This window comes from Pelophylax lessonae, assembly GCF_965119305.1.
Source record: "Pelophylax lessonae genome assembly, chromosome: 13".
NCBI classification, from domain to species: Eukaryota; Metazoa; Chordata; class Amphibia; order Anura; family Ranidae; genus Pelophylax; species Pelophylax lessonae.
In genome coordinates this window covers 127896295-127913679 of record NC_138780.1, presented here as the reverse complement: position 1 = coordinate 127913679, position 17385 = coordinate 127896295, and the positions used below count along the sequence as shown (strand labels likewise).

The following is a 17385-nucleotide window of genomic DNA, read 5'->3' as shown; positions in this document are numbered from 1 at the left end:
ATTTTGCACGCCCAATTTTTCATTTTATTTTTGTTAAAAAAGTTTGAAATATCCAATAAATGTTGTCCCACTTCATGATTGTGTCCCACTTGTTGATTCTTCACAAAAAAATTACAGTTTTATATCTTTATGTTTGAAGCCTGAAATGTGGCAAAAGGTCGCAAAGTTCAAGGGGGCCGAATACTTTCGCAATGCACTGTATTGTCCGATTGAATGTGCACTGGACAACCCTGCCGGTGCGCGGTCCAGTAAACTAGGCAAAGCTTGATCGCTCTCAGCTCCAGAACACTGATCTGACCTGGATTCTTCCAGGGACTAGACTCCTTGAGCAGACAACCTGCCGACAACCCCTCCCCATCCGTATAGACTGGCATCCGTGGTGACAATCTTCCATATATAGGGAAGAAGGATTTCCATTGCTTGAGCATCAGGGACCGAAGCCACCATATCAGGGACTCCCTGGTCACCTGGCTCAGCTGCATCTGATTGTCAAGGGAATTTGGATTCTTGTTCCATTTGAGGATTTCCTTCTGGAGGATCCTCATGTGGAATTGAGCAAAAACGGGCCGCCTCTTAGGACAACACCATCAGTCCCAGAACTCTCATACAGGTCTGAAAGGATGACCATTTGCTGAACAGCAACTGCTGAATCGCAGTATGTAGTTTTTGGAGCTTTTCCGGGGGAAGAAACACCCTGGCTGAGGACGAGTCCAAAGTCAGGCCCAGATAGTCCAGTCTCATGGAAGGGATCTGGGACGACTTTTAAAGGTTCAGAAACCACCCAAACTCCTCCAGAGTTCTCACGGTGATCTCCAACTTTGTCACCAGCACCATGGGAGACACCGCAAGGACAAGCAGATCGTCTAGGTAAACCAGGGCCGATATCCCCCGCTGGCTTAACAGTGCCATGACCAGAGCCAACACCTTTGTAAAGACCAGAGGAGCAGAGGCGAGACCAAAAGGTAATGCCACAAACTGATAGTGATCCTCTCCCACGGTAAAAAGGAGAAACCGTTGGTGTCCTGCACATATTGGGATGTGAAGGTAGGCATCTTTGATGTCTATGGGGGCCAGGAAATCCCCCTGATGTAGGGAAGCCAGCACCATGCGAACAGATTCCATCTTGAACTTTTGCCTTCAGGTCCAGGATTGGACACACCATGCCTTCCTTCCTGGGGACCGAAAACCGGTATGAATAAAAGCCCTGAAAATGTTCCGCACTGGAACTGGAACTATTACTCCCTGTTGTACCAAGTCCTGTACTGCCCCAGAGAGCACGAGTAAGCGATCCGGGGTATAGTCTCACATTGGAAGGGAAAAACCTTACCGGCGGGATGGATCGAAACTCGATCTTGTAACCGGACCGTATGATCTCGTGAACCCATTTGTCTTGTATCTGGGATAGCCACAGGTCCATTAACCGGCAAGACGTCCCCCACTCCAGATATAGGTGAGGGCGCACCTTCAGGCCGAAGCAGTCTTGTCTTTAGGTCTTATCGACTGATCCCACTGAGGGATGAAAAAACGTATTTTGCTGAAAAGGAGGGACCACGTCTGCGACGCGGGTCCTTACCCTTGTTAGCCTGTGGAAGAAAAGTACTGTTACCCCCTGTGAGACCTTTGATAATGTCATCCAGGTTAGCCCCAAACAGGCAAGCTCCTTGAAAAGGTAGATCAGTCAAGGCCTTCTTTGAGGTCTGATCCGCAGACCAGCACTTTAGCCAAAGTATACGCCGGAGGACCACTGCCGAAACCGACACTCGGTTCAATATGGGAGCAGTATCCAGCACGGCAACGCAAACAAATTGCAGCCCCTGCACCAGCTGGTCCAACAGCTCAGCAAAAGCAGGAGGAAGGTGTTTCCCGTCTAGGTCACGGCGTAGTAACTTAACCCATTTAGTCAATGTTTGCAAGACAAGGGCAACCGTATTACACTGGTCTTGGTGCAGACCCCGCCAGGGAGTACATACTGCGCGCCAGACTCTGCCTTTTTATCCACCGGATCCTTAAAGGACGGGGAATACTCCACTGGGATCATGGTAGCTTTATTCAGTCTTGAAACCCGAGAGTCCACTGTAGGGGGCACAGTCCACTTTATAAGGGACTCCTCAAAAGGGAAGTGTCTAGCAATCGGCTTAGGCACCCAAGGGGAAAGCTTTGGGCGGTACCATTCTTTTTTGAGCATGCTGTGAAAATACGCAGGAAGGGGGAAAACCTTCACCGCTCTGGATGGCTTGCGAGTGCCAAACGTAACCTGCGGCTCAGTCGCAGCTGCATCCTCCATTTTTATGGTCTCATGCACAGAGACAACCAGTGCATCCACCAGCGCCTTTTCTTGCGCAATGGCGGAGGTAGAAATCTCTGACAGTGAGAAAGAAGAGACCGGGCACGAGGTAATAGACCCGGCAGGGAGACCCGCATCTGCGGTGGCTGAGTCAGACTCAGAATCTGAGACATTAGATGAAGCAGGGGTAGGCGGAGGGTTTTTTTTTTGGCACTTTGCCCTTTAAAGGCCACCTCCACCCGTGAAACAAACGATTCCAGGACAGCCAACACTGCATCTATTGACAGCTGGGATCCGGAGGGCCCTGCAGCCTCCTTGAGGGGGTCATGTTCTGCAGGGTCCATGTTGCACCAGGAGAACCCGTCTGCAAAAAGTAAAAAAAAAAAAAAATTTTCCCCAAAACGTCTCAAGAGGTCGAGCAGAGCGCACTGAAGACCCCCAGCAGAGAGAGACCTCCCAGACTCACCACCCTACACCAAAGATGCACCAGGAGGCCCAGAACATCTGCAAAGCACGTGTCAGCAGCGATCCCGAGCCAGAAAGAAAGAACTGAAGATCAGCAACAGGGCATAGGGAGAGGCTCCACCCAGAAAAACGCCTCCAGGAACTCCCATCAGTGATTTCGATTAGAAATCCACTGCAAAATAGCGCCGGGTGTACCAATATGGCTGCAGAATCATGCAGAGCACATGGGCTACAAGAAAATGGTGGCCTGAGGAGCTATGGAGGACCCTCATGGGGAACCCCAGCCTCCTGGACAGTATCAATTGGAAGGGGGGTGCTGGAGTTACAGGTAGAAACCCCTGCAGGATCGTTAGTCCGTCGACAATGGTGCACACCCCCACCCGCGGCCTAAAGCTTGATCCCAGCCCCTGAGAGTAGTTACAAATGTACCAATAGCCCCTAGCAGTAGGGGAGGCAGTTAGGTGGGGGGGTGCGTGACAGGACAGAGGGGAACCTGGGGTTGTGAGGGTCCGACCATCCTAGGGAGGGGCCCTCGTCCACCCCAAAACCCGCCAAGGGAAGAGGGGAACATCTACTCCCCATACCAGGAACAGGCGGGGTCCATCTCCAGACAGAACCCCTCTCCGCCAAAGTGGGGGGGCTGTCGAACAAATAGGAATGCTGCGACTCGGGACTAGACCTGGCAAGATGTTTAACTTGCTGGCCAGTCCCCGTTCAGTGGGACTATGTCAAGGCCAATACAAACATCCCAAAAGCCCCTAGTAGTGGGGGGCGCAGTTAGGTGGGGGTGCGTGACATGACAGAGGGGAATCCGTGGTTGTGAGGGTCCGACCGTCCTAGGGAGGGGCCGGCATCCACCCCAAAATCCGCCAGGGGAAGAGGGGAACTTTTACTCACCATGACAGAAGGGGGGGGCATCTCCTGATAGAACCCCTCTCTGCCGAAGTGAAGGGGGGGCTGTCGGCCAAGAAGGAACTAGGTCCTTACTCCTGACTAGGCAGATTAAAACGGACATCCTATAGCAGGGAGAGAGGGTCTGGCCATAGGCGTAACCAGAACTTTTTCTGCCTAGTGTCCTACTCCTGTAGGGGGAAGAATAACCCTACTGATATAAAGATCAGAGACTGCGCCCGTCAATGAATGATAGAAGAATATCAGTTTTTTATTACCTTCAGTAACAGCACTTCTTAAATGAACATTTTGTTTGATGAATGCAAAGATATATACTTGTATACAATCCATATTGGCATTCACCAGCAAGACTAAATATCCTACACTTTTAGGGCCAGTTCACACCACATGCAGTCCTGTGCAAAAATGCATGGATAGTAGGTTAAAGGCATAGATCACACGAGTGTGTTGCAGTGCATTCCAGTTCCAGAAAAATAGAACTCGCTGCATTTTTTCTGCACTGGACTGTACCAGAATGCGGTAAAACGCACAAAAAAAAAGCACTTGAACACACATGTCCCTATTTAAAGTGAACATGAGAAGGGGGGGGGGGGGGGAATGTACCAGAACGCATCAAAAAAGCACTGGAATGCATCAAAATTGTGCATGCAAAAAAGCATCCGGAACATCCGGACTGCGTTTCTATAGTGTGAACTGGCCCTTAGATAAAAACCCAAATGCATTCATTAAACACATTGAAGGGCAGCCAAAATTACTAACTGTAAATTATGTCCCTTGTGCTGATTTTTCTGGCAGTAGGAGTCGTCCCTTGAGCCAATTCCTGTTCGGTCAGCGAAAATCTTCCTCCTTCTTACCACCCCTACTATGGTAATCTTCCAGTGTGGCGGGGGTTTATAGAAATAGAATGTCACTGGCTCTCATCAGAACCCAACTACACCTTCCCTGCACAGCTGCTCCATTCATAGAAGCTGTGCCACAGCTTCTGGGAACAGAACACAGTCTAAGAATGGAGGCTAAGCGGAGGATTGTTAGCTCCACCCCCTTTATTCATGGATAACGATTTACTGATAGAGGCTTTAGTACGGCTTCTATGAATGGAGCAGCTTGGGCAGAAAGCCCAGGAATGGTCAGGTTCTCTTGATAACAGCCTGCGACAGCCCATGAGTTCCATTAACCCCTGTTGTACCAGATTATGGCAGTGAGGGTAGTGGGGGGAGGGGGGTAAGAAGAATGACAAACCTACAATACAATATACTTGACTAGTAGCTGCAAGCTGTGTAGAACATTTCAGGCAGGTAAAAAAAAAAAAAAAGTAAATTTTACAAAAAAAAAAAATGTAAACATTAGATAGCACACATTTCAAGCTTCAGCAAGAAAGCAGCAAAACATACTAACATATGCTACCTGTACTTGTGTAATTTTACATTACTGCAGTCAACAAGGGTATAACCTGCCCTTTCTGCCCAGCTGCTCCATTCATAAAAGTCGTATTACAGCTTCTATGAATGGAACACAGTCTAAGAATGCAGCACCGTTCTCTCCATTCATAGAGGCTGTATTGGCGTCTATGGACAGAGCAGCCTGGGTGGAATAAGCAGGCAAAACTGGATTTCTCTAAGAACTTACTGTAAAATCCTTTTTTCTGAGGTTCGACAGATGCAGCTCCATATCTTCATGACTCATAGGGATGTCCCAAAGCAGTATAATCATGAGGGGTGGGAAACAATGGCGAAACAAAAGGCAAATCCCCAATGGCTAAACTTAGCCAACCAGGCAACATGGAGATCAACCAGGAAAAACTGGAGCTTACTGAACCCCCAAAAAGGGAAAAATAAACAAAGTTATCTTTTAAACTGCAGCCTGCAAAACCTTGCAGCCAAAAGAAGCATCCGCGGATGCCAACACCTCTACCTTGTAGAATTTTGTGAACGTATGCACAGACGACTTGAACCAGCCTTCACTGGGAAAGGAGGAACCTGACCCCTCAGTGAATAGGACTGTACCACCGTCTCCCTAATTCATCTGGAAATGGTCGCAACAGACGCAGACCATACCTTACGAGGTGCATCAGTAAGGACAAAAAGAACATCTGATTTTCGAAAGAACTCAGTGGTCTCTAAATAAACCCTGATCGCCTGAACCACATCCAAAGAAGGCAAGGCATACCCTTTAGGATGCTGAGGTATAGGGCAAAGTGAAGGCAACACAATGTCTTCATTCAGATGAAAATCACAAACCACTTTAGGAAGGAATGACTGATTAGGTCAAAGTACCACCTTATCCCTGTGTACCACCAGATAAGGTGAGCAGCAGACAGCGCTGCCAATTCAGATACCCTGCGGGCAGAAGTGATTGCCACCAAGAAGGCAACCTTATGAGACAAAGAAAGCCGCAAAATCTCCCAATTTTTTTTTTTAAAAGAAGGCTGTTGAAGAACAGAGAACACCAGATTTAGATCCCACGGAGGTAATGGGGATCACCTCGGAGGAGCCATATGGCACACTCCCTGGATAAAAGTCCAGCTTAGGACATGCATGGCTAACGGACATTGAAAATATATAGCCAAAGCCGAAACTTGGCCTTTGATAGTACCTAAAGCCAACCGCTGTTCAACTCCTTTCTGCAAAAAGGCCAAAACCCTGGCGATTGAAAATTAGAGGGTGCACCTTCAGCGATTCACACCATGAAATGTACATTTCAACGCACAAGGGTAGCTCTTCCTGGAAGTTGACTTCCTAGCCTTCAAGAGTATAGAAAATCAGAGTCAGAAAGACCCCTATCACTCAACACCTGACTTTCAACAGCCATGTCGTTAAAGCCAGCGACTGTATAGCAGGATGGAAGATCGGACCTTGAGACAGATCTTCCGAGAGGTCTCCAAGGGGTATCGGCAACCACTTTCATCAGGTCTGCGTACCAAGAACGGCGAAGCCTGTCTGGAGCCACCAGAATGTTTTCCACCTATATCCTGCGCAGAAGCCTCGGCAGGAGTTTCAATGGTGGAAACGCATAAATCAGCCAGGAGCCACCAGTGCCTCTGTGGCGTCGGCCAGAGGATCGAGACATGGCTATGAATCTCTGCATCTTCTTGTTGAGGCGAGGGGCAAATAGATCAACCTCGGGAGTCCCCCACCGGACACACAGGAGGCGGAACACCTCCGGGTGCAGGGACCACTCCCCTTGATCCAACACCTGACGACTCAGGTAATCCGCCTGCCAGTTTTCCACACCTGGAATGTGTACAGCAGAGAGGGCTGGAACAAAGCTTTCCGCCCAGACAAGATTCTTGGCCACCTCCTTGCCCCCCTGGTGATTGATGTAAGCCACTGCCATGGCGTTGTCTGATTGAATCCGAACCGGACAACCTTGCAGACGAGTCGTCTAATGACTCAGACAAAGCTTCATCGCTCCGAGATCCAAAAACATTATCGGAAGTTTTGACTCTTCCCTCATCCAGGTACCCTGGGCACAGAGCTTCCCCAGCACCTGGCTCAGCCCAACAAGCTGGCATTCATGGTTACCACCGTCCAAAACACCAGAAGGAAGGACTTGCCCTGGCACAGTGCTGGAGACTGAATCCACAACAGAGCAGATTTTGTGTTGTGGCTCAACCGAATCACAGATTCCAAGGACCTTGGATCCTTGTTCCATCTTACAAGAATCTCCCTTTGCAAAGGCCTTGTATGGAACTGAGCAAATGAAGGTCGATACCATCAGACCCAAGGCTCGCATGCAAACTTGTAGAGAGGACAGATTGTTGTCCAACAACAACTGAATCGCCCCCTACAACTTTTGCAACTTGTCTGGGGGAAGAAACACCTTGGCCAAGACTGAATCCAGAGTCAAGCAAAGATAATCCAGTCCAGTCAGCGCAAATTTCTTGAAACTGATGTTCCAACCATGAGTGAGAAGTCTGCTCTCAACAGGAGATCATCCAGGTACCCCAATCCCCCACAGTGCCAATACCGGTACTAGTACCTTGGTAAACACTATAGAAGCGGAGGCGAGACCAAAGGGTAACGCCACAAATTGATAATGCTCCTCTGCTACCGCAAAGCGAAGGAACCGCTGGTGTCCAGCGTATATAGGGAAGTGTAGAATGAGTCTATGGAGGCTAAGAAATCTCCCTGATGCAGAGACGCTACTACCGCACACATGGACTACATCCGAAACCTCTCTACCCGCACAAAGCGGTTCAGGGCTTTGAGATCAAGGATGGGACGCACCTGGCCTTCTTTCCCGGGCACGGTGAAAAGGTTTGAAAAAAACCCCTGAAAACATTCCTGAGCAGGAACCGGCACAATAACTCCTTGCGACAGCAAGTCCTGTACCGCAGGGGGAAGCCGTGCCGTTTCCAAGTTACTTTTCAGTAACTTCACCCATTCAGTAGCAGTCTGCACTACTAAAACATTAACAAGGGTAGCCTTTAACATGTGACCTGCTACCACTTGTAAACGGCGGGACAAGGATTCCACCCATCTATCCACGGGATCCAGAAAGGTTGGAGACTCTTCCACCGGTACCAGAGTCGCTTTATTGAACTTGGCCACCAGAGAATCCACTTTTGATGGCACAGTCCACCTATTTTGACACTACATCTGCAAAAGGATAACGGCGTGCAAAACGCATAGGCACCACCAACATGTGCTTAATGCGTCACCATTATTCATCCACAATAGTATGAAACAATCCTGGACAAGGGAACACCTTGCCCGATCTACGGGGGTTCCCTGGCAACCCGGGGGACTAATATGGTGTACCCCTTGGCATTCCCCCTACTCCTAGCAGGTTTTACCTGGGGGGCGATAATAATGTGGCCGTTATGGCGCTTATTTGAGGGGGGTGGATTGTCCTGGGTGGGTCCCTGGCTAGGGACCTTTAGATGCTTTTTGTTCTGGGACCCCTTTGGGGGGCCCTGGAGACCGCATGGCACACCCTGGTGTGGTTCATGATCTCTGTGTTCCCATTAGTTTGCATGGGCAGCCATTTTCTTTACACTAGTAGTATTTTGGATAGATGAGGGTGTAGAAATTGCCACCATCCCACATATCTCAAATGAAAGTATAAGTGTATAAAACACCTCCTCTAAGTTTGGGATTTTGAGGGCAATAAAATATAAAATTTAAATTTAAAATTATTTCATTTATTAATTCAAAGAAAAATGAAACCTACATTGTATATACATCATAAAGGTGAAATCAATGTTACAGACAGATATCAATTGTTGAGGTAGTAATATTAGTTTTCACCCAACCGGGAGGACCCCGGAGGGGGAGATTTCCGGATAAAACGGACCACAGAAGGAGAGAATGTCCTGTAGGGCTGCTGGGAAATTAAATTGATATCCCAAAGTAGTAAGACGGTACACTTAAAAAAGACAGACAACAGAGATGTATAATAGGGAGTCCACACAGATAATTACATCATCTGTGCCCATTCCCATAGTACTTACTGTGTAGTAATACAAGACGACCATAAAGGCTAGAAAGAAAATCCCCTGTTGGTGGGACTTTGTAGGCACTCAAGTATACGTATACACAGTACTTAAAAATTTTTATACGTTTAATTAACAAATTACAAAAGAACATAAAAGACGGTAAGTTCAATAAGATGCATCACATTGGCAGATAATGAATAACCACACCATTCCAGGGTGATGATAAAGAAAAGGTGACCAGCGCTACGGACTATGATATATGGTGGGAGGGTGAGAATGAAAGGTGTAAGCTGCCCCAATCAACCCTTAAGTGTAAAGGTGAAAATGAAGAAATGAAATGTGACGATTGGTGTTGGCGCTACCTTAAAGAAAAATAGATTATATACAATGCCACAAAGGGCGTGAATGGAAATAAGGTTCAGTGACCCACAGATTTCAAAGTGTCACCAAATATTGTGAGTAAAAACTCCTTCGTAAAAAAATATAGAAACAAGGTGTTTATTCAAATATATCAAAAAACAAATCAACAAACCATATGGTGATATGTGTAAATAACAGAATGTATATAATAAAAGGATAAACGTGAAATAAAGATTTGTCCCACAACCACAAGTGTATTATCAGGTTACAAATACCTGATATGTGTGCCACACATAATGTGATTGAGTGGTGAATAAATGCTGGTAAAGTCCAAGAATGGCCACTAGGTGGCATTTGCAGTAATACGACCTGTACAGTGGTATGCAGGGGGGTCTCTTCTCCGTTGCAGGGGAGCAGCTATGAGCCAGTGGCGGATGCCCTAGGTGCTCACATAAAAAGAAGAAGGCCCCATGGTGAATGAACAGTCCATACAGTGATAAACAAAGGCGTAGTAAACTCACTTGTTACGATGATCAGGATCAGAAGAAAAAACAGTGCGCGCCGGGATGCTTCCGCGTTCCACGGCCGACAACCGGAAGTGACGTTTGACGTACGAGACTCCGCCCTAGCGGCCGCTCCAGTTGACGTCCCTCTGACGAAACGCGTAGGACGGAGTCTCGTACGTCAAACGTCACTTCCGGTTGAGTGAGTTTACTACGCCTTTGTTTATCACTGTATGGACTGTTCATTCACCATGGGGCCTTCTTTTTATGTGAGCACCTAGGGCATCCGCCACCGGCTCATAGCTGCTCCCCTGCAACGGAGAAGAGACCCCCCTGCATACCACTGTACAGGTCGTATTACTGCAAACGCCACCTAGTGGCCATTCTTGGACTTTACCAGCATTTATTCACCACTCAATCACATTATGTGTGGCACACATATCAGGTATTTGTAACCTGATAATACACTTGTGGTTGTGGGACAAATCTTTATTTCACGTTTATCCTTTTATTATATACATTCTGTTATTTACACATATCACCATATGGTTTGTTGATTTGTTTTTTGATATATTTGAATAAACACCTTGTTTCTATATTTTTTTACTAAGGAGTTTTTACTCACAATATTTGGTGACACTTTGAAATCTGTGGGTCACTGAACCTTATTATTTCCATTCACGCCCTTTGTGGCATTGTATATAATCTATTTTTCTTTACGGTAGCGCCAACACCAATCGTCACATTTAATTTCTTCATTCCAGGGTGATGACCCAACTAGTTTTGGAGTTTTTGCGATAGATACTCCTTCAGGGGGAGACCCTGGGTAGTGGTATTCTCTGCAGTGATGCTTGACACTATAAACTTGCCATCAAGGTATTAAAATCAAGTAGTCACCATTGCTCACCTGCCGTGAACACTGGAGGGTGTCTGATATTGTCGGCTCACTAATCCGCTGCTTTATAAGCGGATTTGCCACATGCGAGTTCCAGTTGCCTCCTCTTGATGCAGTTTGAGGCTGATTATTATATACCACAACCAAGTTTCATTTCTACATAATATACAAACAAGGGTAATACCATATCAGTTAGACCCTTTACAAAACAAATGTGTGGATCCGGTTGAGCATGGTGACTACTTGATTTTAATACCTTGATGGCAAGTTTATAGTGTAGCATCACTGCAGAGAATACCACTACCCAGGGTCTCCCCTTGAAGAAGGAGTATCTATTGCAAAAACTCAGAAACTAGTTGGGTCATCACCCTGGAATGGTGTGGTTATTCATTATCTGCCAATGTGATGTATCTAATTGAACTTACCGTCTTTTATGTTATTTTGTTAATAAAACTTATAAAAAAATTTAAGTACTGTGTATACGTATACTTGAGTGCCTACAAAGTCCCACCAACAGGGGATTTTCTTTCTAGCCTTTATTTGGGATGTGGCACCTGGTGAAGCATTCAACACGGGTATCTCTCTTTGATCAAGACGACCATAGACTTCACAATAAAATGTATTTTATTTTGGAAGACACAGTGGAGTACTAACACCCACTATACGAATTGCGACTCCAAGTTTATGGTCGTCTTCTATTACTGCACACTAAATACTATGGGGATGGGCACAGATGTAATTATCTGTGTTGACTCCCCATTATACAACTGTCTTTTTTTTTTTAAAGGCACCGTCTTACTTCTTTGGGATATTCAATTTAATTTCCCAGCGGCCCTACAGGAAATGCCAATACATCTCTACAGAGCTTATAAGAGGATATAGAGATGGTGGTCAGTAAATATTGGCAACAATCTTTTATGTCATTTTTACATACTTGGAAATGTGAAATTTATGAAAGCATTTCTTTTGAGAATAATTCCAACATATTGCAGAAGTTGGGATTCTGTCCCTGATGAAGAATCTAGTATATTAAAGAGTTTGAAACGCGTTGGACATTCTCTCCTTCGGTGGTCCATTTTATCCGTAAATCTCCCCATCCAGGGTCCTCCAGGTTGGGTGAAAACTATTACTACCTCAACAATCGATATTTTTCTAACTTTGTTTTCACCTTTATAATGTATATACAATGTATGTTTCTTTTTTCTTTGAAATAAAAAATGAAATAATTTTAAATCATTTCAATTTTATATTTTATTGCTCTCAAAATCCCAAAAGGAGGAGGTGTTTTTTACACTTATACTTTCATTTGAGATATGTGGGATGGTGGCAATTTCTACACCCTCATCTATCCAAAATACTACTAGTGTAAAGAAAATGGCTGCCCATGCAAACTAATGGGAAAACAGAGATCATGAACCACAGCAAAATGGCGGCCCACCAGGATGTGCCATGCGGTCTCCAGGGCCCCCCAAAGGGGTCCCAGAACAAAAAGCATCTAAAGGTCCCTAGCCAGGGACCCACCCAGGACAATCCACCCCCCTCAAATAAGCGCCATAACTGCCACAATATTATCGCCCTCCCAGGTAAAACCTGCTAGGGGTAGGGGGAATGCAAGGGGTACAACCAGATGAGTCCCCCGGGTTGCCAGGGAACCACGGTAGCACCTAGGACTAATCCTAAGACGCCCACCCCGCGACCACCAAGGGTGTTTGGGGGGACAATTTTACTCACCATACCATGGTACCAGGTGGGCGCCACCCCGAAACAACCTCCCACCCAGGATGGGGGTGCTGTCAGCCAAAGGGAAGCTGCAACTCAGGGCGTTCCAGGTCGATGCGCCCCAGCGAGACTGTCCACTCGCAGGCTGATCCAAATCCTTCGGGGCACTGTTGTGGCGAGGCCTAGTTCTGGACTATAATATATTTCCCCTTTGAAAGGCATTTTAATTGTGTAGGGTAAAACTATACATGCATACATTTTATAGGGCTGAAATAACTAATTGACATAAGAGTATGAAAATAGTCATTAACTACAGTATTTTCATAATCTATTACTTGGTCCTATTCCTAACACTAGGCAGAACAAAACTGTTTGATGATAGAGTCTGAGGGGTTATGCCTGCAGGGACAGCCCCCCATAGGCGTGTCTACATTTTTTTCATGCCAAGTGCTTATTCCTAGGAGAAGCATAACCCTATGAGTCCTGAAGATACGGAGTTGCGTCTGTCGAACGATAAAGGAAGATTTTCACTACCAAAAGAGGAACCAGCAGAAGGGATATATCCAACTGATTGTATATTTTGTCCCCCGTTTTTGGCTGCACTTAGGCACGTCATAGTGAATTCCTTGTCCAATACTTGTAAATAATGAAAGTGCTGAAGACATTAGTTCATCTGGAGGACTCAATGCAGTATTAAACCAAAAGAAAACATCATACTGCAGCTTACCAATTCTTACATGTGATGGTTGCATTCTCTTTTTTAGGGTCGCTTTCATTTTCACTTGGTGATCCTGCCAACAAGTTTGTTTAAAAAAAAAAAAAAAACACTTTCCTGCAGATGTAGCCGTTCGAGGATTGAAACAAATCATTTAACACTGACAGGGGTACTAACAATAATTTATTCATTTATGAAAAACCTTTATCCCAAAACAAAAGAAACATGTTGCTGTAAGTGGTAAAAAGTGTTAGCTGAAGTTGGGCTTCAATTTGCCCCCCCCCCCCACCCGACAATGCAGCTGTCCAAAAGGTGTCTACTTTGCTCCTTCATCCAGAGTGTAGGCATTGTAATACAGATCATCATGTGAAAACAGAAGGGGACAAAGCTTAAAAAAAGGCAGCCACCAGATGTAATGATTGGTAAGCTGCAATAGATTTTGGGCTTGATACAACTTCAATAGCAGTCTCTCAGCACAGGCTTCCATTAAGTTTTCTGCATAAAATGAACTTTTAGCACTTCTTTAGGATACATTTTGGAAACATTTTTCTGACAAATAGGGATACTTGCTGCACAATGAAACAAATTAACATGACTATCATATATGCTATATAGCCTGTGATGGACAAGTGAATCTAATGGAAGCAATAAAGCCCTGAGCCAGGAGCTGCTGCAGCCATGCTGATATTTTCAAGCATATTATAAAGTAGCATTCCAGCTGTGATATATGCATTGAGAAGCTCATTTAGCTAAGCAATACTGCAGGTGTCTAGAGGCATTGTTTTAAAGACAAACATTGCTTATCTGAAGACTACTTGCTCATGACCTTGCATCGGTCAATTTAACATGCAGCAAGCAACACAAATCCAGCAACAGTCATGGCATCTTGTGCACAAGATCATTATGTTTTACCTTGGTCTTCACTTCCTTCTTTGCACAAACTATAGCTCTGGCCAAGGCTCAGACTGATATCATCTGAGGTCTTTGCAGCATCAGTATCCCCTGCAAAGACAAGAAGTGTCACGCTAATGTGACCCATGTCAACGGACACTAGGCTAACCCTTCGTACTTATGGTAACCACATCAGGGCCAACACAAATATCACATTTCTTGAAAAGGGCTAAAAGTCTGCAACGACTTTGAAAGTGTTCTCTACTTACAATGGCAGCACTGCCTATGCATAAAAGGGTTACTACATAAAATTGTGGCAGGGTAAAGTATTAAAGGAAACATGCCCCAAGAGGAAAAACAGTGCTACCATTGCTTGCACCATATAAGAATTGATAGTTGCCTGGTTGTCTTTGCCCTAAAGGATAAGTGCACTTTTGAAAAAGAAAAAATGAACGCATTTCTTGCAGTTAACAAAAGTTGCATTTATTATTTTTTTCTTAGGAGCCTACAGAGCACTGCACCCGCAATCAGAGTCTCGAGTGCAATGTCAGGCTCCTGCACAATCTCAGTACAGCTGTCCATAACTCCCATATGGGAAGAGTTACTGAAGAGCAGGAGGAATCAATGAACTACGAGAGTAATTCGCCAGCATCATCTTAGGTTTTTTGAGAACTATAAGCCATCTGTACTGATGGAAAAATGGGACTCTAGTTCATTCAAACTCTGTGAATGAATGATGTTGCTGTGTGGGGGCGGAGCCGTTTGTGGGCTGTTTTTAAATTGCAACTTGTGCGGAGAGGATCCCCTGTTCACTGTTGCAATGGGTGGAGGGGGTGGTGGGTGCTGCTGTTTTAGTAACATGTTACTTTCTGAATACGGGTTTAACATGTTACTAAAGGAAACAAGCATACAAATTGGAAAGCCATGAATCCAAATCTGCTTACCGTTCTAGGTCAAAACCCCAAGAAAAACAGGCATATTTCATTTCCATATGGAGAGAAAAGCAATGGCAACAGCTATAGTCTCTTACTACAGGTTTCCTTTATTTGAGCAATTATATACATTTTAGAGAACATAGAGCAAAACTGCAGGAATTTTCCACTGACTATGCTCAGACATTTTTGTGAAAATACTTGGTTCAATGTCTTGATGTCTACTGAATGAATTTCAGTCAGTGTATGGTCAGCTTTGCTTGGAACTGATTACAAAGTCGGGACCCCGGCTGAAAGGCGGCAGCAGCAGCAAGGAGGATGCGTTCTGTGAGACATCCATACACACAGCCAACTACTGAAATGCTACTACACAAATATAAATATATAGGTCATCTCTAGGTGAGTATCACAGTCCAGGTAGCAAATACTGACCATGCATGAAGAATTAAAAATGACACAGAAAGATAAACAGCATTATCAGTGAGTAATAATGAAATCTCTGAGAGGGAATAACTGGATTTTTGTCTCACCGTCAAATCCTTTTCTCTGAAGTTCATTGACAGATGCAGCTCCATATAATTCTTGACCACTATGTTATGCTGCCACCTACAGGAGTAGAACACTAGGCAGGAAAAAGCTTTACTCCCTGCAGGCATACACCCACAACACTCTGCTATAGGCTTCAGTTTCATTGCAAGCAGTGTTTAGAGGAAAAACCCCACTCAAGATAGAGAGGCGGGTGCTGATTTGTCAATGAACTTTAGAGAAAAGGATTTTACGGTAAGAAAAAAAAAATCCAGTTTTCTCTATCATTCATTGACAAGAAGCAGCTCCATATAAAATTCTTGACCATTGGGATGTCCCAAAGCAGTATTTGCATGAGCAGTGGGAAAACAATGCAGAAAAAGAGCGTAATTCCCCAAGGGCTAAAACTTTAGCCAACCAGAGAATATACAGCTTAACAAGGAATAACAGGAGCTCACTTGGACAAAACCCTCAAAGAGACTAAGTCCCTTTCAAACAGCAGCTTGCAAAACCTTGCAGCCAAAAGAAGCATCCAAGGATGCCAACACATCTATTTTATAAAGTTTTGTAAAGGTGTGCACAGACGACCAAATTGCCGCCTTGCAGACTTTTATCACTGACGCCTGATGGCAAAAAGCCCAAGAAGCACTGAGCGCCTTAGTAGAATGCACTTTCACAGGGAGAACCTGACCCTTCAGTGAATAAGCCTGAGCCACCGTCTGCCTGATCCACCTAGAAATGATCGCAGCAAACGCAGCCAATCCCTTTCTGGGTCCGTAAGGACAAAAAGAGAATCCGATTTCCTGAAAGATTCAGTAGCTGTCAGGTAAACCACAATTGCCCAAACCACATCCAAAGAATGCAAAGCAATTTCCTCAGGATGCTTGGGCTTGGGACATAAAAGAAAGCAGCAGTGTCTTCATTTAGATGGAAATCAGAAACCACCTTAGGAAGAACTGACTTGACTAGGTCGAAATACCACTTTATCTCTGTGGGCCACCAAATAAGGCAAACGGCAGAAAAGCGCCGCCAAATTTGATACTTTGCGAGCAGAAGTAATAGCCACCAAAAAGGCAACCTTCTGAGACAGTGTAAGCTGAGGAATCTCCCTAATGTTCTTAAAAGGAGGTTTTTGAAGAACAGACAATACCAAATTCAGATCCCACGGAGGTAAGGGGGATCGCCTCGGTGGGCCCACATGAAGGACCACTTGGAAAAGAGTGTTAATGAACGCATGCAAGGCTAATGGATGTTGGAAAAACACAGCCAAGGCCGAAACTTGGCCTTTAATAGTAGCCAAGGCCAACTTCTGTTCGACACCTCTTTGAAGGAAAGCCAAGATCCTAGCCACTGAAAAAAAGGCGAGGATGCACCTTCATGGATTCACACCTACAATGATAGATCTTCCTGGAAGTAGACTTCAACAGTGTAGGAATCACTGAATCAGAAAAACCCCTATCCTTCAAAACCTGCCTTTCAACAGCCACACCATTAAAGCCAGCAATTGTAAAGCAGGATGGCAGATCGGCCCCTGAGACAGCAGATCTTCCTTGAGAGGAAGTCTCCAAGGAGCATCGGTGACCAATCTTACCAGATCTGCGAACCAAGACCCGCGAGGTCAGTCTGGAGATACCAGAACGATTGGAACCCCTCTGGCTCTATTCTGCGCATACGTCTCAGCAAAGATTCAGCTGTGGAAATGCACTGATCAGCCGACAATGACCCCAAAGAGCCACCAGTGCATCTA

General features: G+C 45.3%; 1 protein-coding gene across 8 annotated transcripts in view; it reads right to left on the bottom strand.

Annotated features, from left to right (window-relative positions):
- The window catches only part of PCNX1 (pecanex 1), a 388730-nt gene that overhangs the window by 257911 nt on the left and 113434 nt on the right, over positions 1 to 17385 (bottom strand). For 7 of the 8 annotated variants that reach the window (XM_082275578.1, XM_082275580.1, XM_082275581.1 and 4 more), the window contains exon 5: positions 14203 to 14292. The exons of the other annotated variant lie outside the window; for it this stretch is intronic. In XM_082275578.1, coding sequence (XP_082131704.1) covers positions 14203 to 14292 — 90 coding nt within the window. The remainder of the gene's footprint in view (positions 1 to 14202; positions 14293 to 17385) is intronic. 8 annotated transcript variants of the gene reach the window in all.